The 23,390-nt window shown below is 38.2% G+C and overlaps 1 protein-coding gene across 1 annotated transcript in view; it reads right to left on the reverse strand.

The window, feature by feature from the left end:
* The window catches only part of myo7aa (myosin VIIAa), a gene marked incomplete at its 3' end in the record, with an annotated part of 34,638 nt that extends 16,611 nt beyond the window's left edge, over nt 1-18,027 (reverse strand). The window contains exons 1-16 of the mRNA XM_044017366.1: nt 17,900-18,027; nt 9,631-9,744; nt 8,432-8,584; nt 7,674-7,691; nt 5,613-5,797; nt 5,331-5,452; nt 4,436-4,578; nt 3,914-4,027; nt 3,264-3,332; nt 3,090-3,174; nt 2,785-2,861; nt 2,414-2,533; nt 2,079-2,221; nt 1,486-1,696; nt 1,217-1,352; nt 1,038-1,144 (exon numbers count right to left, since the gene is read on the reverse strand). Coding sequence (XP_043873301.1) covers nt 1,038-1,144; nt 1,217-1,352; nt 1,486-1,696; nt 2,079-2,221; nt 2,414-2,533; nt 2,785-2,861; nt 3,090-3,174; nt 3,264-3,332; nt 3,914-4,027; nt 4,436-4,578; nt 5,331-5,452; nt 5,613-5,797; nt 7,674-7,691; nt 8,432-8,584; nt 9,631-9,744; nt 17,900-17,998 — 1,896 coding nt within the window. The remainder of the gene's footprint in view (nt 1-1,037; nt 1,145-1,216; nt 1,353-1,485; nt 1,697-2,078; nt 2,222-2,413; nt 2,534-2,784; nt 2,862-3,089; nt 3,175-3,263; nt 3,333-3,913; nt 4,028-4,435; nt 4,579-5,330; nt 5,453-5,612; nt 5,798-7,673; nt 7,692-8,431; nt 8,585-9,630; nt 9,745-17,899) is intronic.
* Between the last annotated feature and the right edge of the window lie 5,363 nt (nt 18,028-23,390).

The raw sequence follows: 23,390 nt of genomic DNA on the forward strand, positions 1-23,390 counted from the left end.
TTTACGTACAATTGAGCACCGAGATCTCTCTGTGAATCACACTGAAACAGAAGAAAACGTAGTGTTTCGACGTTTCTCAATGAGCTTATTACTACACAAATAATGCAGCTGCGGGAGAGTTTAACACCGTCATACCGTCCTTTACGGCCATTACAGTCCTCCGAATTTTCTTTGCTCGATAACTGCCACACCGTGACAGAAAAAGTTTGCTACTAACGACCCTTACTCAAATAGCCGGCAGCTGCCTTTGTCGAGTCTTTTATTTTGAAAGTTTTACGCCGACAAAGCGTTTGTTGTATCCGTCTTTACACAAGCTCGGTTCAGAAGTTATTACCGACCTGACAACTGGGTGGCATGCCTCATTTATTGCTGCAATGAGGAACTGCAGCAATAAAGTTGCACAAAGGTATTGACATTAATCGATAGTTATATATAATAGTGCCATTTTTAGTGTAACTGATTCAGTTAATAATTAGTGAAGAGTTGAGACAATTATCTGAGCAGGGCGATAAAAATCACACGTGTTTTCTGCCATCTACTGGACAAAATCATGAACTACAGGTACTAAGGTACTACTATCAGTCAATACTTTCAAAATAAAATCATAAGTGAACTTAAAAAAGGAAATACGTTTTCGTCTTTCTTAATCTTATCTATTAATCATTCATGAACACACTCAACGGGATGTTTGTTTACCCACTAATCTACCAGTTTTACTTGATTTTACATTACAGTTCCTTTTTTTTCATTCATGCTGCTTTTTTTGTGTTTCATCACTCCACAGTCACAGTTTTAATGTTGAAGTAAAAAAAATTCATATTTGAATTTTTACAGAATTAATCACAGAAACAATATATCAAATATATATATATATATATATATATATATATATATATATATATATATATATATATAAAAAAACACTTGAGTCGTGACTGTAAACACCACCACAAAGAGTTTAAGGTGACTTAACTGTACCTGTAGGAAGATTTTTTGTTTTTTCCAACAACAATAATAATAATAAATTGGTCTGTTACCATGGCAACATCAGCCTGGAAGATTTGTTTGATGAACTTGTTCTTGGAGGAGTGAACCAGCTGGATAATGTCACCATATAAAGTATCTCTGTTCTTCTCTAGGAAACCTGCAGGACACACACAGTTTTAGAAACCAATGCTTCTCAAAAAATATTGCGCGCGTGTGTGTGTGTACTGACCTCTTGTTTCATAGAAAACCACTCCAGCAAAGTGCTGGATACCAAATTGCGTCTCATAGTTGTTCTTAGGAGGGATGTAGTTTGTGTTGACTTTGTGCTGAAAGTTGAGCTTGTTCAGCATTGTGGTGTCAGTGCCCTGCAGCAGACACAACAACCACAGACACACAAACAGACGCATGTGCTTGTTTATTTAAGCACCTGGAAACAAGCTTTTTTAAATCTGTGTGTAATCACTGACAATCTGAGTGTCTGAGTGCGTATGATTGTACCTTGGGGAATTTGCTCTCCTCGTCAATGAGTGAGATGATGTTCATGGGTTTGATGGCGATCATGTCCAGGGCGTCCTGGTTGTCGGTGAACTCGATGTGCTGCCAGTTGATGTGTTCCAGGTTGTACTCCTCCTGCTCAAGCTTGAACACATGACGCACAAAGAACTGCTGCAGGTTCTCGTTGGCGAAGTTAATGCACAGCTGCTCGAAGCTGAAGGAGGGAGAAAAGTGACAAGAAAAGACAAAGATGAGGCAAATTTATACTGTGATATATATATATATATATATATATATATATATATATATATATATATATATATATATATATACATATATATATACATATATATATGTGTATATATATATATATATACTGTACATACAGTATATATGATAGACGCTGAAACTGTGTGATGGAACAGAAGGAGGAGAAACAACAGCTTTATTCTGGTTCCTCAATCAACAATTAATGGGATTAATAGGAAATACAAGTTAATGAAGAATGAAGTTACAACGAAGATTATGCCAGAAAAATATGTCTGCATATTATTTAATTATATATTCTGAATGTATTACTGTGTGTGTGTGTGTACCTGTTGACAGTAAAGTTCTCAAAGCCAAAGATGTCCAACAGTCCGATGGAGCGTCGCAGAACTTTAGGATGCGAGGAGGGAGGTTTGTAAATGGCGGCATTGATCTTCTCCACGATCCACACGAACAAACGGCCATAAATACCCTGCACACACACACGCACACAGTGTCAGTATTCACACCACAAATTTTGTGTTAACGTGCAAAGAAATGAAGTAGCCATTGTATCAGACAGAAAGTGCAGGAGAAAAGAAAGTGAACCGCCTTTACTGAACATGCTGATAATCGAGAGATCAATGAAAGATCAATTCAGGACAGTTTGTGTTGATCAGTGTACCTTGACAAAAGCATCCCGCACATCCAGAGCTTGTTCCATGCTGAGCGGCGTGGAGACGGTCTCTCCTCTGGTGATCAGAGTCCGACTGGTGAGACAGTTCATCAGGTCCTTACTGTCCACCTGACACATACACACACACAGATGTGAGGACAGATTTAGTTTCAAAACCATCATTGTAAGGACATTTTTTTGATGTGAGGACATTTTACCTGGTCATCAAAACCTTTAAGGGCATTTTGGGGGTTAAGACCTGGTTGTAGATTAGATTTGGGCTTAGACTAACGGGCTTGGGAATGCATAATGTCTATGAATGTCCTCACAACTGTAGTGTGACTAGTGTGTGTGTGTGTGTGTGTGTGTGTGTGTGTCACCTCCAGCAGTGTAGCAGCAGTGGTGAGGTGAGGGCTGCGGACGACCTCACAGGCATCCAGGTTGTCATAGGTTCGAGCTGCAGATTAAAGTATGTACATTTTTTAAAACCCCACAAAGAAAATACAGAAATCATCTGTGATTTAATCTCTTTCTTATGTTGTCATGTGAGACTGATATCCACTCAATGTGTCTTATTAAATTAAAATAGTTGTTCAGCCCTGTGTGTTGTCTGAAGGTTTGAACAACTCTAACAAAGCCTTACAGTCAATCTACATCATTAACAAATAGAAGAGACTTTTATTACCTTCATATCTGAGGTTACCCATGTGTAAAATGGCAGCTAGCAACTTAGTAATCTCCCAGTTCTCTTTGTCTGTGAACATTAACACCTGCAGAACAGAAGAGGAGAAAAAGAAAAACCATCTATTCACAGTTTCTCTGTGCTATCTTTTCACCAGTGTGTGGATTTAGAGCTCACCTTCATGGCAGAGCGGATATTGGAGTATTCCTTCAGGTCATCTCGGCCGTCACACACTGTGCAGTTTCCCTGCAGAGAAACACAAGGATGTGTGGTCAGCTCGTTTAGTGACTCAGTATGTTGTGATTGCGATTAATACATATGATTAGCTTTAAGGGCTTTAAGTCTTTTCTACAGTATTTTGGAAAGCTATGTGTTGTTTATCTGTCTGTATCCAGGAACGTTTCAGGTGTGAGGTGCAGACAGAGGCAGATTGGCCACAATCACAATTTTTAAGAGACTAAACTAAAAATACACAAGTAAAGTCCTACTGAACGTCCAGGTGTATGCCAATTGGCTGAGGCAGGCAGTAGTTTTGACGAGCATCAACAAAAAACTGCTATACAGAGAAACACAGGGCTGGAAGACCTTATTCATCATTCAGAATAAGAAAACTGTATTTCTTTATTATGGCTTATGTGAACATATTTGGCAATGGATTTTAAACACAGAAGTAATAAAATCACAAATGGAACTTAGTGATGGAAGCAGCAGTGGTCAATTCATGTGTGCTGTGATACAGCAAATGCTGACTTCAGTGTGGGGGAGTGAGCAGTTCACAAAGCAAGGCTGTCTAAACTCAGTGACAGTGAGTGGTGAACTTCACTCACTATAGTCAGGTATGTGTAGTCTGTGGCTTTGCTCAGCCCCAGCTTCTTCTTCTCATCTGCAGTCATTCCTTTCAGCATGCAGTAGAAGACGTGGTAGTTCCTCTCATCATGGGCCTGCAGAGAGACAAGAATCTGAACGGTGTCTGTCTGTAGTAACCTTTTCACCGATCAAGAAAGGGCCACACAGTGCTTTCTGCTGGCAAGTTCTGACATGTGTAACAAATGATTCTCCAAAATTCCACCAAAAAATTTAAATATGTATTCCTTAATGATTCCGTAAAGTTAAACAATTCAGTAAAACCAAAAACAACTTTCCTATGCAGTTTAATATATTATATATCATTATACACGGTCAAAAAACTGTGTGCTTCTCCTCCCAGTTGAGCAACATCCAAACGCTCCCATCAACCTGAAGTGCTGGGAGGTTCCAAACACAAAACAACAAAAATGTCTCTTACAACATGGTTACATTAATTAAAACATAAATAACTTGTGCCTTGGTGTGGTCACTGTGAGTCGTACCTGTCTGCAGACTCTGGATTTCTCCAGCAGGTACTGCTCTATCTTTGCTCCTTCTATGGCTCCTCTCTTGTTGAAGTGGATGTCGATGTATTTCCCAAAACGAGACGAGTTGTCATTGCGGATTGTTTTTGCGTTGCCAAAGGCTGCAAGACAAACGAGAGGAATCTGTGACATGACACGAGATTCCTGGATAATGTGGTCAACGCATTAGAAGTGACACACTAACGTATACTGAGACAACATTTGAATTATAATATTTCAAAACCAATACCGCACATAGCAGAGTGCAGTCATTGTTTTTCTGAACCTGCTACTGATATGAAAATGGAATTTATTCTTTTATATGTCCTGTTTTATGGTTCTAATCTGTGAATTCCTCGATGCCTCTTTAAAAAAATTATCCATGTCTTAGTCACAGGGTGACCTTTTACCATGAACACTTCATTTTAACTGGTGCATTTTATGAAACCACACACAAATAAACAATTTCTAACTTGTCAGTCTTATCTGAAACGCTCTGACTCTTTGGAAACAAGACGTAAACTTCACAGACAGATTTACACACGAGTGAGAAAAAGACTGAAGAGTCTGAACCTCAGCTGGGATTTTATTGTTTGTAAACCTGTCTCCTAAATCTCTAATATTTACTATGACGTAAACTTTACTATGTGCTGTTGACCTCTTGGTCAGGTCACCCTTGGAAAGGAGATTTCAATATCAATGGGTTCTATCTGGTTAAATAAAAAAATAAATAAACACAATATTTGAGATCATCAGGTGAATTTGATCATTTTAAGTATTTATCAGTAAATCTGTGAGAACTGACTATGATGAAAAAGTTATTTTCAAATATAATAAGATGGAGAGGCAGACAGATGGATTGACAGACAGATACCTTCCAGTATGGGATTGGCCTCCAGCACCTGCTGTTCTATCCAGGAGTGTTGTCCACTGATGGCTGCCAGGAACTGAAGGATGAGTTTGGTGCTCTCCGTCTTCCCTGCTCCAGACTCACCGCTGTGAAGCATGGAAGGGTTAAGTTAAAGTCTGACAGGATGGTGGCGCTACATGAGAAGTTAAAGGATCACTAAAGTCAACAGACACAGGAAATGCCACCACACCAATTTGCGCTTTACTCGATCAAAACATTGAATAATTTGGACTCTTTCTTTGCTACCTGATGATGCAACACTGATCGCGGTTGTTCCTCTGCATGTTGAAGTAACAGTTGTCAGCGATGGCAAAGATGTGTGGCGGCATTTCCCCAATCTTCTTGTTGGTGTAGAGGCGGATCTGGTCGGCGGTGTAGATGGGCAACAGCTGATAGGGGTTGACGGCCACGAGGATGGAGCCAGTGTACGTCTGCATGCAGAGGAAGAAGATCATATGTAAGTAAACATACAGATGTATGTAAAAGATTAATCATTTCATAACTTTATAGCAACAGATTAACACCTTAAACATTATAATTTTTTGTCTGTAGATGAACTTTCAATTTTCTTTGCAATTTGCAGTAGTAAATGTTTAGAATTAGTGGCATCTAATGGTGAGACTGTAGAGTCGACTGTAACAAACAGAGGACTCCACTGCTCAAACATCATTATTTCATTCAAGTCAAGAGACTCTGGCATTTGCACAACAGAAAGAATGTTAGTCTTTTTCGTTTGCTTCTGTTTTAAAACACATGTTCTGGCTGGTTTGACAGTTTAGGCTGAAAATAGTGGCACAAGATGGCGGCCACTGTGAGGCAAGCCATTTGCATAAAGTACATGTAAAATGCTTATTCTGGAGCTTAAAAAAATCAACACTTTTTTTTTTTTTTCTAAAGGGATTATACACAACATGCCGTTTGGAAATATATTACATTTATGCCAATTAACTATTATAAATGTTACACACTGGACCTTTAATATCAGTAACATGTTTAGTTACATATTTGACAGCACAAGTAGGAAAATGAATCAGCAGTTTGATTTTCTGTAGTGTGAAATTTGGCTATCATCTCTCAACTCTCCAGGTTGTTGCAAAGACTCACTCTGGTCACTCACAGGTAGACAAGTCAGTTACAGACCGACTGCCACACCAGTAAATCCTGAAATGATTAATGTTATTTTAATACACAGTATTATGAGAGCTACAGACACCAGCTCCTGTGTTTCAGAAACAAATTACAGACCCAAAGCTTTCACATATGTTGTTGCATTTGGCTGAAATTAAGCTTTTCAACTTAAACTTAAAGTGATGATTCAGTGCATGAAAATCAAGTGAAATATAAATCAAACGCTTCTTAAACACATCACAGTCTGTGTTGTGTATGTCGGTGGTTGGTGTGGAGGAGGATGGATGAGGTGACACCGGCCTCGTAGCTCAGATGTTGAGCAACAACAATGAGAAAGTATCAAAGTTCACCACAGGAGAACAGGCGGCCATGTTGAAAATAAATCAACAAGCACTCAGGCTGCAGCGCTGAGGCCAAACCCTCGGTATCAGGGCCGGCTCTACCTAATTTTGTGCCCTAGGCTAGATTGCTCTCCGGTGCCCCCCCCCTCCACACACACACACACGCACGCACACACGCACACGAATTACACCAGCCAAATGAACAATCACACATGTTTAATTTGAACAACACCAGCAAACTTTCAGGTAACTCTTTCCAGCGTGTCTTTCACTTCAACGGAAATTGTACACGTCTGGACTTCCTTGCAGCAAAAGCAATCTGATCCCTGATCCCTGCTCTGACCCTGAGGTCACCCGTCATGTGATTCAGCAGCACCACATTTTAGGAACATTATTGTTTATTCATTTGTTAATATTTATTATTTTCAAGAGAGAACACACAAATGAGGGCGACTGGAAATAGAAAATCATTTTTATTTTTATTGTTTTAAATTTTTTTTTAAATGAAAAAATAAAAAAGCGCCATCTGCTGGAGGCGCCCCTCCAGCAGATGGCGCTCTAGGCGACCGCCTATATCTCCTATGCCAAGAGCCGGCCCTGCTCGGTATCATACAGCAGAACATGACACCGTCACAGCCTCAGCCTTCAAGAAAAACTGTTCTTTTCATCTAATCAGCAACAAATCCATGATTTCTTTCAGTTTCATACAAAACAGACTTTTCAGACTTTTACAACATGCAGACACATGCAGTTTATGTCAGGCCATGCAGCAGTACATTAGGTCAGAACTCTCTATTTCTCCAGCCATGCTCGCCCTCGATAGGAGCAGAAGACTTACCCGACCGCCACAGTTTGTCTTCAGAGGAAACAAGAAGAAGGATAGAGGAAGAAAGACAGCAAGGGATTTGAAGATGTGATGAGAGAATAAAGAAGCAAGAAACTGAGTTGAGAGAGGAAAAGCAGCCAAAAGTGAAAGTCAGAGCCTCAGGTTAGTGAGGAAATATAATAAATATTATAATAATATGTTCATCAAAAAGTTGAAGCAGTCCCTTAAGTAGCAGCGGAGTTTGCTGAGAGTGACACCTTTGCCAAGAACCAGTCTGAGACATGACAGTTTGTTTTCACTGAAAACATTTGCTGCCACCATGACTTTAATCACTTAACAAAAGGCTCATCTAATAAACTTTACACCTGCCTCAGTCCGCGAGAACTCAAGAATATGTTTGACACTTCATCTGTTAGAACAGCAGAAGTTTGTGCACCGCTCACTCTCCCGCAACAAAGTCCATAGAGAAATTCATCATTTTTAGATCACAGGAAACTGAACAAAAAAAAGGTTTTCAAACACAGAAGTCACAAAATACCGAATTTGAACTAGGAGCTATTGTAGACTTAAGCAGGTATGTAGTGTATTAAGTGAGTCTTTAGTTTAGTAGTAAATATTTTCAGAGAGAATGAGCGTCCGTGTCACAGGATGATCCTCAGAGAAGGAGTCGTGCTTGACATCAGTAACTCATACATCCACCACACTTTAAAATCCTTGGCTATTACAGGATTTAAACATATGTTAACAGTTATTGTTGTATCAACACTTACATAGATGAGTTTCTCTCTGTATCTGATGAGCAGATTTCGCAGAATTCCCGCTTCATTCAGGTCTCCCAGACGGATCATGTCCTCCACCCCGTGGATGGAGGTGGGATGCATTGGCTTGATGTTAGTGGCATTTTGGGGAGAGATCCAGTGCTCCTGAAGCAAAAGAAGATGCAAAATTCACTTCAATGTCATTTCTGGACAGATGGAGAAGACATGCACTTGGTTTGATGTAGGGCTCCCCAGATCCCTTTTGCCTGAGGCCCCCAAAGTCTCTTAAATGTCCTTGCTGCGTGTGAACATGACTTCTATTCAAGTTCAATCAACACCACCATCTCTACACCAGGAACAGAAGTAGACCAGATTTAGGTCACTATTTCAGAGCATGTGAAAATCAATCCAGTCCAACACATAACAACACATTGTTTAAAACATTTTGAATATTGTTTATTTTGTTGCTGTAATTATTATTAGGAGTGTTGATTGTCTGATTGTTCAAAATTCTAATGAAGGCACTTGTTTAGTGCCTATTTCTGCTCTTGTCAGTCATGGTGTTCTATTTTATAGTATACACTATCACGCATATGATAAACTACTATATTGAATATATTATATATCTATGTATATATATGTATATACATGTACTACATACAGGGTGGAAAACCCTTTTCTACTGTAGCAATGATTCACTAGAAAAACACACAACACAATCACAACTTCATTTCACACTGCTTTCCCTTTCGGTTATGTGTATTGTGTGAACTACACTAAGATGATGTGTGATGATGAGTGATCTAATTGACATGACCCAAATAAACATAAACATATAACATGTCAAGTTGCATATTTTGCATACAATACACAAAATAAACTATTTGATCATAGTATTGTACAGTAGATATATATATTTTTTTTAGATGTCTTACAGCTCACAATACAATATGTACATTTAAAAAATAAGAACAAAAAACATATAGGATATGAACACATTTATTATTGCACATTATTTTATAACTGTTTTAGTTTTATATGTGGTTCAAATTAACCTCCCTTCTCTGAGTCTGTGCTCAAGCTCGCACTCTAGTCAAAATTGTAATGCAAATCTTTTGGCAGTGGACTTTTATTTCCTGAGGAATAGTTTATTTAGTTGGGTTTTTTTTAGGAACAGGTCAGCTCAGATGAGCTGAGTATAAAACACTTACATTTCCCTCATCGTCCAACACCTGGATCTGACCCGAGTCACAGAGTTTGACCACAGCTCCGATTGGAACCTCGAACTCTCGTCCACTCTTCAAATCCAACCAGACATAGTCGCCCTGGAAATGAAATCAAGAATTTAATCTGAGAATCAGAATCAGGACTGGAACAAGAATGCAGACAAATCAGTGCTGTAAAACGATTAGGGTCAGAATAATGACTGTAAACTCATATACTGTATATAAATCAGAAAGAAGAAGAAGAAAGGAATTAATGAATGCATGAATGTGATTGACGATGATTAGAATGATTACAATCCATGATTAGAATCCTGCCGTGACATTACTGAATCACCATTTCCACACTGTAGTCTACAGACGTGTGAAGTCTTTCACCTTATTCCTCATTTCATCACTGGAATGCTTTACCGTGTTTAAGGAAACATTTCATGAATGATGCAGTCTGAAAATCAACCAAGGACAATCTTCTGGAAATCTGAAACATGTACGAGGAATTGCTGATGTGGACAGGAAAGACAGACGATATGAAGGAGAGGACATTTAAAACTAAATCATAAATCATGTGAAGCCTGAAAGATTTTTTCTCTACCCTCTCATATAGATGAAGGACTTCTACATCATTTTTAAATAACACTTTCTTGACCTTTACTTTTCCCCCAAGATACAGATTAATAATGATGTCACTACAAAGCATTTTAGCTACAGTCTGCAAAGGAAAGAGAAGGATGAGGCAGTAACGCGACATAACGGACGCCAATGGGTGTGAAACAACATAGAAGAAGAATTTATATTGTAAAACAAACGTGTCAGTGATTATGTTTAGTGTCAACATATTTGTGACTTAATGAATACATGAATGAACCTTTCACTATGATGTCTAACCACTATTAAGTTGACACTTACGTACGAGTGCATGAGTTCCAGCCCCAGACACAAACACTCACTCACTCGTATTTTCTTTTGCAGTTGAAGCGACGAATGAAACATGAAGAAAATCCAGGCGAGTGCTGTGTAAAACTGTGGCACAGGATTTTTTTTGGACGAAGGCAACAATTTTATCTTTAAACGTTTGTTTGGATATACACAATTTCAACACATACTAGCTCAGCTCCTTGGTGAATGACGTCAGGAAAGGTTAACCAGGTTCAACTTATTTCACTGGTGGCCTTTAACATTCTGCACTGATGCCTCTGTCTAGACTGACTTCATCAAGTGAAGATGGAATAAATCCTCTTAATGTTGCTTTTAGGTCAAGACATTTACTTTCTGTAAGGACACAAAGACCTAAGCTAACAATTATGATCCATGAATCCATGACTCACACAGATATGTAATTGATGTTTGATGCATGGAACACACACAGGTATTTTGTAAAAAAAAAACAACCACAGACTCAACATATATAATTATGATTCATGAAACACACACACACACACACACACATTTGTGCACCTATTCTTTTAAGGACACTGCACTCACTCTCATTCACTTTGACAGCCTGAACAAAGCATTATCACTAACCTTAACCATAACCAGTTAATGCCTGACCTTAACTTAAACACACTGAAATATTATTATTATTATTATTGCGTTGCAGCATACCGGCAGAAGCGTGCTGGGTTTCGTAGCAGTGTTGATGTTGCGTACCAGAGCCCATTTGGCCTGATCCTTTTCATATAGTTCCACATAGTCTCGACGTTTGTACATCTTCCAGTCAGACACAGTATAATCTCAGACTTCTAATTCACACAAGTGCAGGTGGAAAGCTGTAAACGTGATGTTTGTTATCTCTGTCTCCTCTGGTTCTTCCCACAAATGTGTGCACAGTTCCCGAACATCCATCCAATAATTCTCAGGTTAGTTCCTCAGTGCAGCAGGGTTAGGGTTAGTCTTCATGGTTCATCACAGTCACATTACGCCTCTGTTTCTCTTCTCTGGGTTAATCTCAAACCTAAACTGTTTCCTTAAAATGATGCTCCAAAAAAGGATGTCATGAAAAACAGGTCCAGGATCAGACTTTAGACCACTTTATCCTGTCAAAAAAATCTAAAAAAAACCAAAAACATTTTAAATATATAAAATAAAAAGAAACAAAAAGCACCTTCTGCTACCTGTCTGATCAGTGTAAACTTCTACTGCAATAGCTGTCCCTCCTGCTCTCACTCTCTCACTTTGTTAACCCACAACCTCTCCTGTCGCCCATGGCAACAAGATGTCACTTCCACCTCAGGTGTGTCCCGTGGTGTTGGATTTCTGTATGGATAAATACACCGCGGGCTCTTCTTGCAATGTAAATTCTGCAGATTATGCAGGATGGACGGTGGGAATGCGGAGGACAATGTACGCACATTAGTCATTATAATCTGAGAATGAGACTCATGAGTCTTAATAACCTGGTGTCCATCGAGATGAGTCGCACATTTTCAGGATAAGCAGTTGGTGGTGCCAAATTTATAGCTCAGGTTCCCCACAGAAGAAGGATAAGTAAACTCAACTTGATGATGTAAAGAAAGCTCTTAATGTTGTCGCTTTCAAACCTTCACACAAATCCAATACAAGCATAGAAATAGGCTGATGATGAAATAAAGATTATATAAGATAAAAATAACAGAAGCACAGGATGCAAAAATGTGTATTTACAAAGAACAGAATCAGGAATGGTCGTTTATTGAGTGACTAAATAAGTGTTAAAACAATAACAGTGACCTATACAAATTATCTTCAATCTGAATGACAGAATATGAGTTAATATCAGTGTTTTTTCTGCTCTGACACAGACAGGACGTGTAAATGTTCCTGAAAAACACTTTTCTCTTTCATTATTCTGTGGAATTGTTGGATGGATTTTAGTGAAATTTTGACATGAACAGGGTCAGGGTTAGAATTGGGTTTAAGTTAAAGGTTTAGACATTTACTTGTGACAAGGAAAAGCATTATGTCTATGATTGTCCTCACCAAGAATGCTGTACAAGAATGTGCGTATGTGTGTGTGTGTGTGTTACATACTGTATGTGTTAAATTAAGTAAATACCCTGTCTGGCAAAGTGAGCCACCTGAACATTAACACCACCATGCACCTGTCATTCCGTGGGCTTGTGCATATGTGTACACACACACACGCACACACACACGCACACACACACGCACACACACGACACACACACACACACACACACACACACACACACACACACACACACACACACACACACACACACACACACACACACACACACACACACACACACACACTCAGCCGAAACAAAGCCTTATCCTTAACCTTAACCTAATCACAATTCAAATCTTAGCCGGTTCCTTGGTCTCCATGAGGACTACTGGTCCTGACAAGGTCAGTGTTTATGCCAGAGAAGATCCTAATGACGTAACAAATACAAGCACACAAGTGCACACATACACACACACACACAAATTAAGATCAAAGTGAGCCGGGCCAGTAGCAAACTATCAGGAACCACGTGTTGAATTATTTAACGTGAACGATCTGTTTGGTGTCTGTCGTCTCGTCTCCTTTTTTCTTATTGTCTCTTTTTCTTCATCTTTTCTTCCCTCTCATCATTAACAAAGCTTCCCTTTAATTAAGTCTCATTTCCTGTGAATGTATTGATGCCATATATTGATGTATTGATGGATGTACTAAAGCTGTATGGTTTTTGCGTTTTAGATGAAAATGTCAACATTTTTCATAATTGTCACCTGACTAAACTTCCTGGACACACAACATTCTCATTGTATGCTCTAACAATAATAATAATACTCATGATAATAATAATAATAGTACATTTTATTTGTTGGCACCTTTCTCGACACTCAAGTTCACCTTACATACAGTGAAACACATCTGTCTTCAGGTTTCAGTCATCACCAGGTATCTCCAGCTTGCTCTTATAACTGCCATTTCACATTGTAGACTGTCCAGTGTCACGTGGCACTGTTGTATGTGTCACGTGACAGAGTATGCACTAGACTCAACCTCCTCTCACAGCCATCAGCTCACATGAGCAGATAGTTAGTTTAATAGAGTTTCATGGGGGTTTAGAGGCTTTTTACAGAAGTAATTTAAAGATCAATGACGCCTCAGGGCTTCATTGATCTTTAAATTGATCTTTAAGCAGACACTAAAGCAGGCTCTCTGACCCATTTAATATAGTGGATTTGTTTTTCTGCACCGAGGCTCATGAGTATGCATGTATAATGCAAAGAATAAAAAACTAATCTAGTCAGGAACTCAGCTTTCAAATCAGATTTTATTATATTCAACACTAACCACCAAGATTCAGTTTAACCTTATAGGTTATTGATTATTATAATTATTGTAATACTGAGGACAGATTCTTCCACACAGACACAGACTGCTGTGATGTCATGTCCACGCTGCCTGTGGTGAATGGGTGTGTGCTTACTTCATCATCTCTTTCTTGGGCTAAATAATTCAGGTCACACATGAGCCAAGTATTCACTTACGGCTGCTGGTGTCACTGCTGTGTGGAGAGGTAACAAACCACACAGAGGACACATGAAAAAAGAGCCGTCACAGCTCCTACGTTTCCTACGGTTCAAATGAACCACAAAGTCTGAATCAGTATGAATCAGAATGGCAACACTTATAATTACATGTCTTCTCCATGTCTTTCCTTCATTCCCTGTCATCTAACGTTTACTCTATCATTAAGACAATTATCCTCTGTGCAGACAGATTCTGTCTGGTGTGGTTTTATGTTTCTGTGAGTGGCATTTTAGAGTCATTGTTCAACATAGTGATGCATTACTATTTTGGCTAAATACAGATTTAACAACAAACAACAAATAAAAATCTTCCAAATATTCTGGAAACCTGCTGCTCTTATCACACAGTACCATCCAGAAAACTGAGCAGCAGGAGCAGCAGGAGCAGCAGGAGCAGCAGCAGCAAAGGTTCAGGAGATAATTTGTCCCTACAACCATCAGGCTTTTTAATAACTCAACTAAGCTAGAGTGACACCTTTGTTTTAGTGATGTTTTGTCCTTGCACTGTCCTCTCTGTCTTATTAAACCAGTTTTATTGTTTTATGGTTTTATTGCTGCATATTATTATATTTTTGAATGGAGTGTCATGTATTTATACAGCATGTACTGTTAATCCAGTGTGACCTTTTTAACACAGCATTAGTACTGACCTACATATGACATACATATACATACTGTACATATATACATACATAGATAATCTGACTGGTATTCTGTCTTCTGTGGGTTTTACTCAAGTTAGAATTCTCAATTTGTCTTCAGGTGCATGAATATATTTTCAGGTCCACCTCATTCGGCATTAAACATTTACCATCCAGTGTGTAAGAAGTAGTGACATCTAATAATGAGACAGCAGATTTGATCAAACAGAGGATTCCTCTGCTCACCACTCCCTTACCTAAGCATGTGAGGGAACTAATGATGCTTTTCCACAAGACAGTCCCAGCACGGTACGGCTTGGCACAGAGTCATCATTGCACGGCTGCATGAAACTGCTGTGACATCGTTTTATACACAACACACACAAACTATTGACTTGTAAAGCAGTTGTTTTCAACGTACTGACTCATTAGACTCAGTTCATTAAAAAGATTTGTTTAGTAATTCCTGCGTGACCGGACCACATTCTTGTGTCGGACGTCGCGCTCATGACTCAGAATCCGTGACCGGCAGTCTGTCGACGTCAAATTTTAGTATCGGAAACGCGCCATGAATACTAGAAATGATATCAGTCATTGAGTTTGAAGCTTCTCTCTGGCTGGTTTTTCTGTTTAAGCTGCTGTAGAAAATTGGCAGCACAACATTGGTGGCCTCCATAAAGCAACGCTCTTGTACATATAAAAGCATAAAACCCTTCTTAAATGTTTCACACTGCACCTTTAAATGTGTGCATGGACATATGTGGCTCACACTCTCATAACTGCAGCGTCTTGTTTCCCTCAGTGTGTAACATGTTTACTACAAGTAACGTGAGCTCACAGCTCATCACATCAGCTCATTGACTGTCAGCAGGTATAAGAAAGAGGCCTTTGCCAAGTGCAAGTCTGCCCCCTGCTGGTGTTTATGAAAGTCTCTATCAGCAGTTCAATTAAGCAGCAAAGAGTGCTTTCCAAATATTTTATTTCCATGAGAATAAAACAGCCACAGAAACAGCATTTCAATTAAAAATGAGGATAATCCAATTATACAGGCGCATTTGGAGGCAGGAAGCAGCTGCGACAGCTCAGCTCATTTGCATTTAGATAGATCAAATCAAAGGTCAGAGGGTGAGAGCCCGTGTCAAACTAACAGCGCTGTTATTTATGACCAAATAAAGTCATCCATAAAAACACAAGACTGCGTTTTCTGCTTCAGTGAACAAATAACATTAACATTTTGTCTTTACCTCCAGAAACACAGCAAGAGCCCCGAGATATATTTTATATTATATTATATTATATTATATTATATTATATTATATTATATTATATTATAGTATATTATATTATATTATATTATATTATATCATATTATATTGTATTGTATTGTATTATATTCGAATATATTTATGAAATGAAATGTACTTAAATAATCAGTGATGGAAGAAGAATGTGGATCCTTTAATTGAGTAACTGTTATAATAGTACACATTGACACTTAATTATAAGCCCTACATTAAATCTCTTAAATAAGTGAAAGGACAAGAGTATGATCAGAAAAACAACTTAAGGGTTTTCATACAGCAGTTTCTGAGACATTTATTGGAAACTGGAAATCATTTTATTAACTAACTAATTTAAAATTTTCAGTGCGACAACATGAAGACTATACAGTCTATTTTATTTATTTGGCTTTTTGCACTGAAGATGACTTTAAATGTATATATACATATATATGTATATATATGTATATACATATATATATTTGAAAAAAATCTCCTTTTATTGTGTGGCAATGATAATGTTTGTCATTTGTATACTTCCTGTTGTGTCTTGTACTTGCCATAAACCAAAGTAAAATAAAGTTGTACTATATATTGCATTGTAAACATGATTACAAGCAATTTCAGTTAATAGACACGAACAGTACACATGTAGAGTGTGAGCATGTGTGTGTGTGTGTGTGTGTGTGTGCTGCTAAATGAATGAATGAATGAACAAATGAATTCCAGCTCTCCACCACAGCAGAAATGAACATGGCACTGACCACAGCAGGGACAAATAAACCACAACAGTTTCAGCTTTTTTCAGATTGGACAGAAAAAGTTTGTGTCGCTGTCTTAATTAATCGCTCACTCCCTGCACCAATGTCCATAAAGACAATCAGCAATTTTACATCAAAGCATGAAGGAGTTGTTGATCCAGTGCTGCCTCCACCAGTAACTTCAAATGTGTTCTTTTGTGACTTGGTCATTTAAATCCTTTATCTTGTTCTTTCCTAAGTGACACAAACTTATGACCAAGGTAGCAGAAGACCAGCAGCTTGTGTTTCCCTCTGAGCTTTAAACACTGATTATCTCTGTGGACTTTGGTGCAGGAGAGTGAGCAGTTTACAAACTTCAGTTTCCAGTCAGAAGAGGCTGTGTAACTGCAATATAAGTCATAAATATATTCTAAAGATATCATACACTTCAGTTGACAACTATTAGTTAAGATTTATTTTTTAACAAAATGGACGACAGCAGTGCTGAATATGTGTCAATATCTCATACAAATACACTTAAAAAAAACTGTACTGTGAACTGTATGACTTGTTTGTTTGTGTTGTTTTTATACTTTCTACGGTATTTTATTGTTCTATTGTATGTTTTATTCTTTGTTTTTAGGTCTATTAGGTCTTATGTTTCTATATTTCTTTTGTTTTGTATCTCTGATATACAGTACTTTCTTTTAGCTGTTGTTTTTAAAGAGCTTTATAAATAAAGTTGGATTGGATTGTATTCTGGTTTTTTTTTTCTACTGCAACAAACCAAACCAAACCAGAATAACATGAGCTCAAAACAAAACAACAACCTATTATAGAAATCACTGTCAACATCAAAGTCTGTCTTTCTGCACATAAAGCCAGGAAAACACCACTCATATAAAACAACAAAACACTCCCACATGAGACAAATAAAGTTTGACAACGTCCGATTCACAGTCAACAGTCATCAGTGATGAATCAACTCATCATCTACCTCTTTCCTTTCCCCTGAAAATGAGCAGATTAACGAGTGTCAGTCGTACTGTTGACAGAATCCTGACTTTACCTTGGTGAGGAAGTTGTATCTGTGGCTGAGACGACGCACATTCCCCTCGCAGCCCTCCAGCGGCCAATCACATTGCTCCTTGTTCACTTTCACTGCCATGTTCAAAATATGTCTTTAAATGTTGTATCTTCAAGTGTCAAAACGACAAAAAACAAAATGAAACACTAAAAAAAGTTTACAAAGAAATAAAAAAAAAAAGGATCATCATCCCAAAATATTACACTTCCAACATTAAATAACCTTTCTTGGTGGTAAAAATTAACCAAAAGGAAAAGCTAAAAAAAACAATAAGAGTCGTTTTCGTGTCTATTTCTTCTTTCAGCGTCTTTCAATCACCTCAACCACAACCACAGATGTTTTCAGGCGTTGATCATAACAACAGTCCATGGTGTTTCTTCTCTGTGTGTGTGTGTTTGTTTGTGAGAGAGAGAGAGAGAGAGAGAGAGAGATACAGTGGCAGCACAGTCTCACTTCACACAAGCACACACTACCTGTCAATAAAATACACTCTGTAGTTTAAACAGTGTATGGAGAGAAACACTCACAGGGGAGAGAGAGAGAGAGAGGGTGTGTGTGTGTGTGTGAGTGTGTGCCTGTTCTATTGGCTCGACCCATTTGGGCCTCCACAGTGGGGGAGGACTTGTCAAAGTTGATTAGTTGATCAGAAAGGCTGACAAGTTCAACAACGCATTAACTGGGAATGAACACACACACACACACACACACACACACACACACACACACACACACTCACACACACACAGTGTGATTGTCCAATAGTCCAGGTTTTTTGGGGTAGTAACTGTTGAATCCTCTTTAGGCCGACACTCACAAGCACTAAACAATTGTAGGACCTAAATCAACCAAATCAATGTGTGTGTGTGTACATGTCTTTGGTGGGCTGTGTCAACCAATTATCAAACAAACCTATGTTTGTGAGGACATTTTGACTGCATGGTCCACAGTACTTTAACAGGCTTTTTCAGGGTTAAGACCTGGTTTTAGTGTTAGGGTAAAGCAGTACTTCTCAAATAGTGAGACGGGCCCTGTCTCACAATAAATATTATCAGGTTCTCAATAGTATTTCAATTCTGGGGGGGGTGAAAACATTTCTGTCCTCTGGGGGCGCATGACAGAAAATAATTGAAAACCACTGGGATGAAGGTTAGAGTAATGTTGTAGTTAGTGGTGATGGTTAAGATTTAGATGTTTAAGGGGTTAGGGAATGCATTATGTCTCACACAAAGAATGGAAAACCAGCGTGTGTGTGTGTGTGTGTGTGTGTGTGTGTGTGTACCTGCTGTAGAATGACCATGGTTCTGGTTTCTTTGCTTATAGTCGGACATCAGCAGTCACCTGTGGACCCTGACACACAGAGAGACAACAATATGACATATTCATATATTTATACAACACATCACATTATATGTAGTATGGCACTTACTATACAGAACTGTGCAAAAGTCCATTATATTTGTTGTTTTATCGATGCTACGATGACCATACAGTATCATTATTTCTAAATCACTTTATTGGAAAATATCCACTGGTTAAATTGTATTTAGTGTGACCTGCCCTTGCACTTACACAAACATTACGACCCAGGTCAATGTTCCAGGTTAAAGCTTTATTTGTCCTACTACTACATGTCGAAAAAGGTCTGTTACACCAGGTTTATTCACACACACACACACACACACATTGCATGAGTTAAACTCATTGACAGTTTGTGAAATATATATATGTAAGGCCAACTATCCGTCACGTGATTCCAATACAAATGTCTACGATCGCAGATAATTTCACAGACATAAAAACAACAAAGCTGGCGGTGACCTGAGACTTTTAAACATGATCAAAGGAGCAGCAGACACATAAAACTGAGCTCATTAAAACTTAACTCAGAGTAAATGAGATATTAGAGCTAATGGGATCCATACAAAACACTACAGGTAATTGTGTGTGTCTACACGTCCACCCTTGCATGTGCTATTCATTAAGGACATATTTAGACATGAAGCTGCTCAATTGTGGTATTTGCTGTTTCAGTCTTCCGTGATCTTTTTGACTTTTTGTTTTTGACAGAACAGTCAGGGTCTCACCTGAACAACAAGAAACTTTTAAAAGTTCACTTTTAACCCTGAAACACATTTGGGATCCAGTGCACAGAGTTAGAACCAGAATAAAACCTGGGAAAGACACTGACACATCTGAATTTATTGAGAGAAAACGTCTAGAAAGAAACAAACAGAACCTTCTGTAAGAGTCTTTTCTCTTGTGCTCATATTTATGTCACTGAACAAAACATCTTCATGTTCTTTCAGGACAGTGAGAAAGAAGCAAGAATAAACCTTAAAAAAACCTGTGGAGTTACATATTCCCCCGATGTTTTAATAGATTATGTTTATATCTTGTAATAATTGCAGAATCCTCACTAATATATGAAACCTGTGTGTGTGTGATTCGAGCACAATAAATTATTTACTGACTTTTTCATTATCCAGCTTTATTTGGATCATTCGACCTCTGACAATGAGCAGCAGTGGCAGCTGCCGTTCAGACGGTTAGAACTCTTTGAAAGCAAAAGTCAAACCAAATGAAGCCCCTCGGGAGGTTTCACCTCTCACAGCATTTCAGACCTTTAAAAATGATGACGACAGGAGCTGGAACTTTCCCTCTGACGAGTGGTGAACTTTCCTCACCCTGAACCCCTACAGCCCACAAACTGAAACATCACAGAATTTGTTTTAACTATGAATCCAGTCTCAATATATTGTTTTATACCACCTGAGAAAACATTGAGCTCTTGTAACACAATTATCACAAGCGTTAAAATACAGTGGAAATAGGAGCTGCAAATTTGTTCCCAAAATTAGAGGATTTTCTCTCTCTCATCCTCCTCCTCACATATATTTCAGACATTAGTATGGTGAAATTAGATTAAGATGGAGCAAGGAATAAGGTGAACCTAACTGCTATTATTTAAAAACATTTGTTGGTATTTGTTTCATTTTCCACACACTCTGGTCAAACTTCCTCAGCTCCACTCTGCACACATACCCTGGTTTACACAGTAGAACATTATTTCTCACTTTCCTCCTAGTACCACCAGAGGAAGCTCACACACCACTGGTGGTACACGCACCACAGTTTGAGAACCAAGGTTTTAGACAATTAAAACAAAAAAAGGGACATTCTAGCCCAGAATTGTGATATTTCTACCATGCAGCTTCATAAACAGAAACAAAAAACAACTTTATTAGAGGTTGTTTTATTTTCTACTTGGTCCATATATTTTTTATTAGTAGCAGGGGCAGTGGCAGATAAAAAACATCATGGGAAATATGACTTGTGGATTATTGTCTCAAGGAATGTGTTGTTCAATTTTGGTTTAACGAAAACCATTGATACTCACATTGCAATAAGTAAAGACATGTAGCACTGTAGTAACTCAGATTCATGATATGACATCACACATGTCATCCCAGCCCTGTAAACAGTGATATAAATTCAGCTCTAAATATAGAGAACTGTCATCACATGAGAACAAATACACACTGAAACAGAAGAAGTGAAATACAATGCTCTTTCTTCCCTTTCACACACACACACACACATACATACATAAATACACACAGTCTGGTTTCTATGACTTCAGAGGACGTTACATTGATTTAAATTAATATATATTATCCATAACTACTATTGACCCAAATCTAACCTCATCCTAAACATACAACATGTCTTTACCGTAAAAACTAATAACTGACTTGCATTTGTCCCCATAAGGAAGACAAGTCCCCATAATGTCACCATATAAACAGATTTAGGTCCCCGCAACATCAGTAATACATGAACACTCATACACACACACAGTGCCTATGAATATTTCAGCATCTAATTACCCCAGCAGAGATGGACAAAGGTTGTGTGTGCAGTCATGGTCTGTGTGTGTGTTTGTGTCATATTTTTAAACTGTATGTAACTGAAAGAAAGAAAGAAAGAAAGAAAGAAAATGAAGCGTGTCTGAAATTCCATCAGTCAGATGAAAAACAGCTGAAGGACACAGTCCACTGAGTCCACTGTCAACACCACTGTGAAATTAACTCTGTGTGTCTTCAAGACATATCATAAATAATGACAGAGTAAATGGCTGTGTTTTTCTTTGTTATATAAGTCTACATTTTTTATTCTGAAAACAAAAACATGTATAAATGTAGTTGGTACTGGTTCTAAGCCTGCTTTGTGTCAACAAAGGCATCCATTTTGTAACCTATAGCAAATTAGCATTAGCATTTTATAATATTTAAAAACTTAATATTTGGCTGCTTTCAGTATTTTCTGATCAAGTAACTATGTAATCAGTTGAAATACCATAAAAACTTTCTTAGCGTCCTAAAAAAAAGTCTTTCCAACAGAAAACAGAAGACTTTGAAAACCACTCATTCTCCTCCACCAAAGTCCAGAAAGAAAATAAGACACAAAAAGTCCCAAACAAACAATTTCTTACTAGACTTATGGAGGCAGCAGTGGATCAACACGTCCTGTGTGCTGTTATGTAAAATTACTGATTTTCTCTGTGGACTTTGGTGCAGAGAGTGTACGGTTAAGAAAACGACACAAACTTTAGTTTCCAGACTAAATAAGGCCGTCTAACAGTGAGATAAATATGCAAACACAATCTAAAGATATCATTGCTATAATCAGATGCAGATAAGTGTAAAATCTGTGTTTCCTGGTGGCAGCCATGTTATCAGGGAGGGTGAATGTTACTGTCTCAGGCTGCTTCTTGGCGACGGCCGCATGCTGGGCAAACATACCCACACCCAAAGAACCTGAATAATAAAACCTTCTGTGTGTCTCTACAACAGGACGACACTAGCACAGGTTTAGTGTTTTCAGGCCATAAACATTTAAATGTTGCATGGTTTTTCTCTCATCAGCAGCTTGTTTGTAATAGTGAGTGTGTACATGAGCTCAGCTGCACCCAGAGCAGACTGTGATACGGTCGCTGGCACAATGATAAGAGAATAAAGGCAGCGTGAGTACTCAGGGAGGGACGAGGAGTCAAACCCGAGCTGCTGCACAGTCACACGAAAACTACACAATCAGAACTTTGATACAAATTTCCAACTGTAAAGTCTAGTTGAGCAAATCATCAAATTCCTACAGTAGTCTGCGGCTGACAGTGTTTAAGATGATTTATTCTTCATATTAGTGGTATTATCTTTGTCTTTTGTGAATGTGGTTACTGTATTAAATTAAGTTCTTCCATGTTTCCATGTAAGCCTTATGTGTATAAGTATATGTATATGTTTTTTTTATTTTACTTTTCTGTTTTGCTCATCTGTAAGCAGCTAATCAGGATATTCACAACCCTTTGGTCAATTCCTGTTTTAAAATGTCAATATTATCAATACTACAACCACATTGTATAAAAAAAATAATGTTATAATATTTAATATTGAATGCCACAAATTGGTAAGCGTTG

Source organism: Solea senegalensis, unplaced genomic scaffold, assembly GCF_019176455.1.
Source record: "Solea senegalensis isolate Sse05_10M unplaced genomic scaffold, IFAPA_SoseM_1 scf7180000015318, whole genome shotgun sequence".
In the NCBI taxonomy this organism is placed as follows: domain Eukaryota; kingdom Metazoa; phylum Chordata; class Actinopteri; order Pleuronectiformes; family Soleidae; genus Solea; species Solea senegalensis.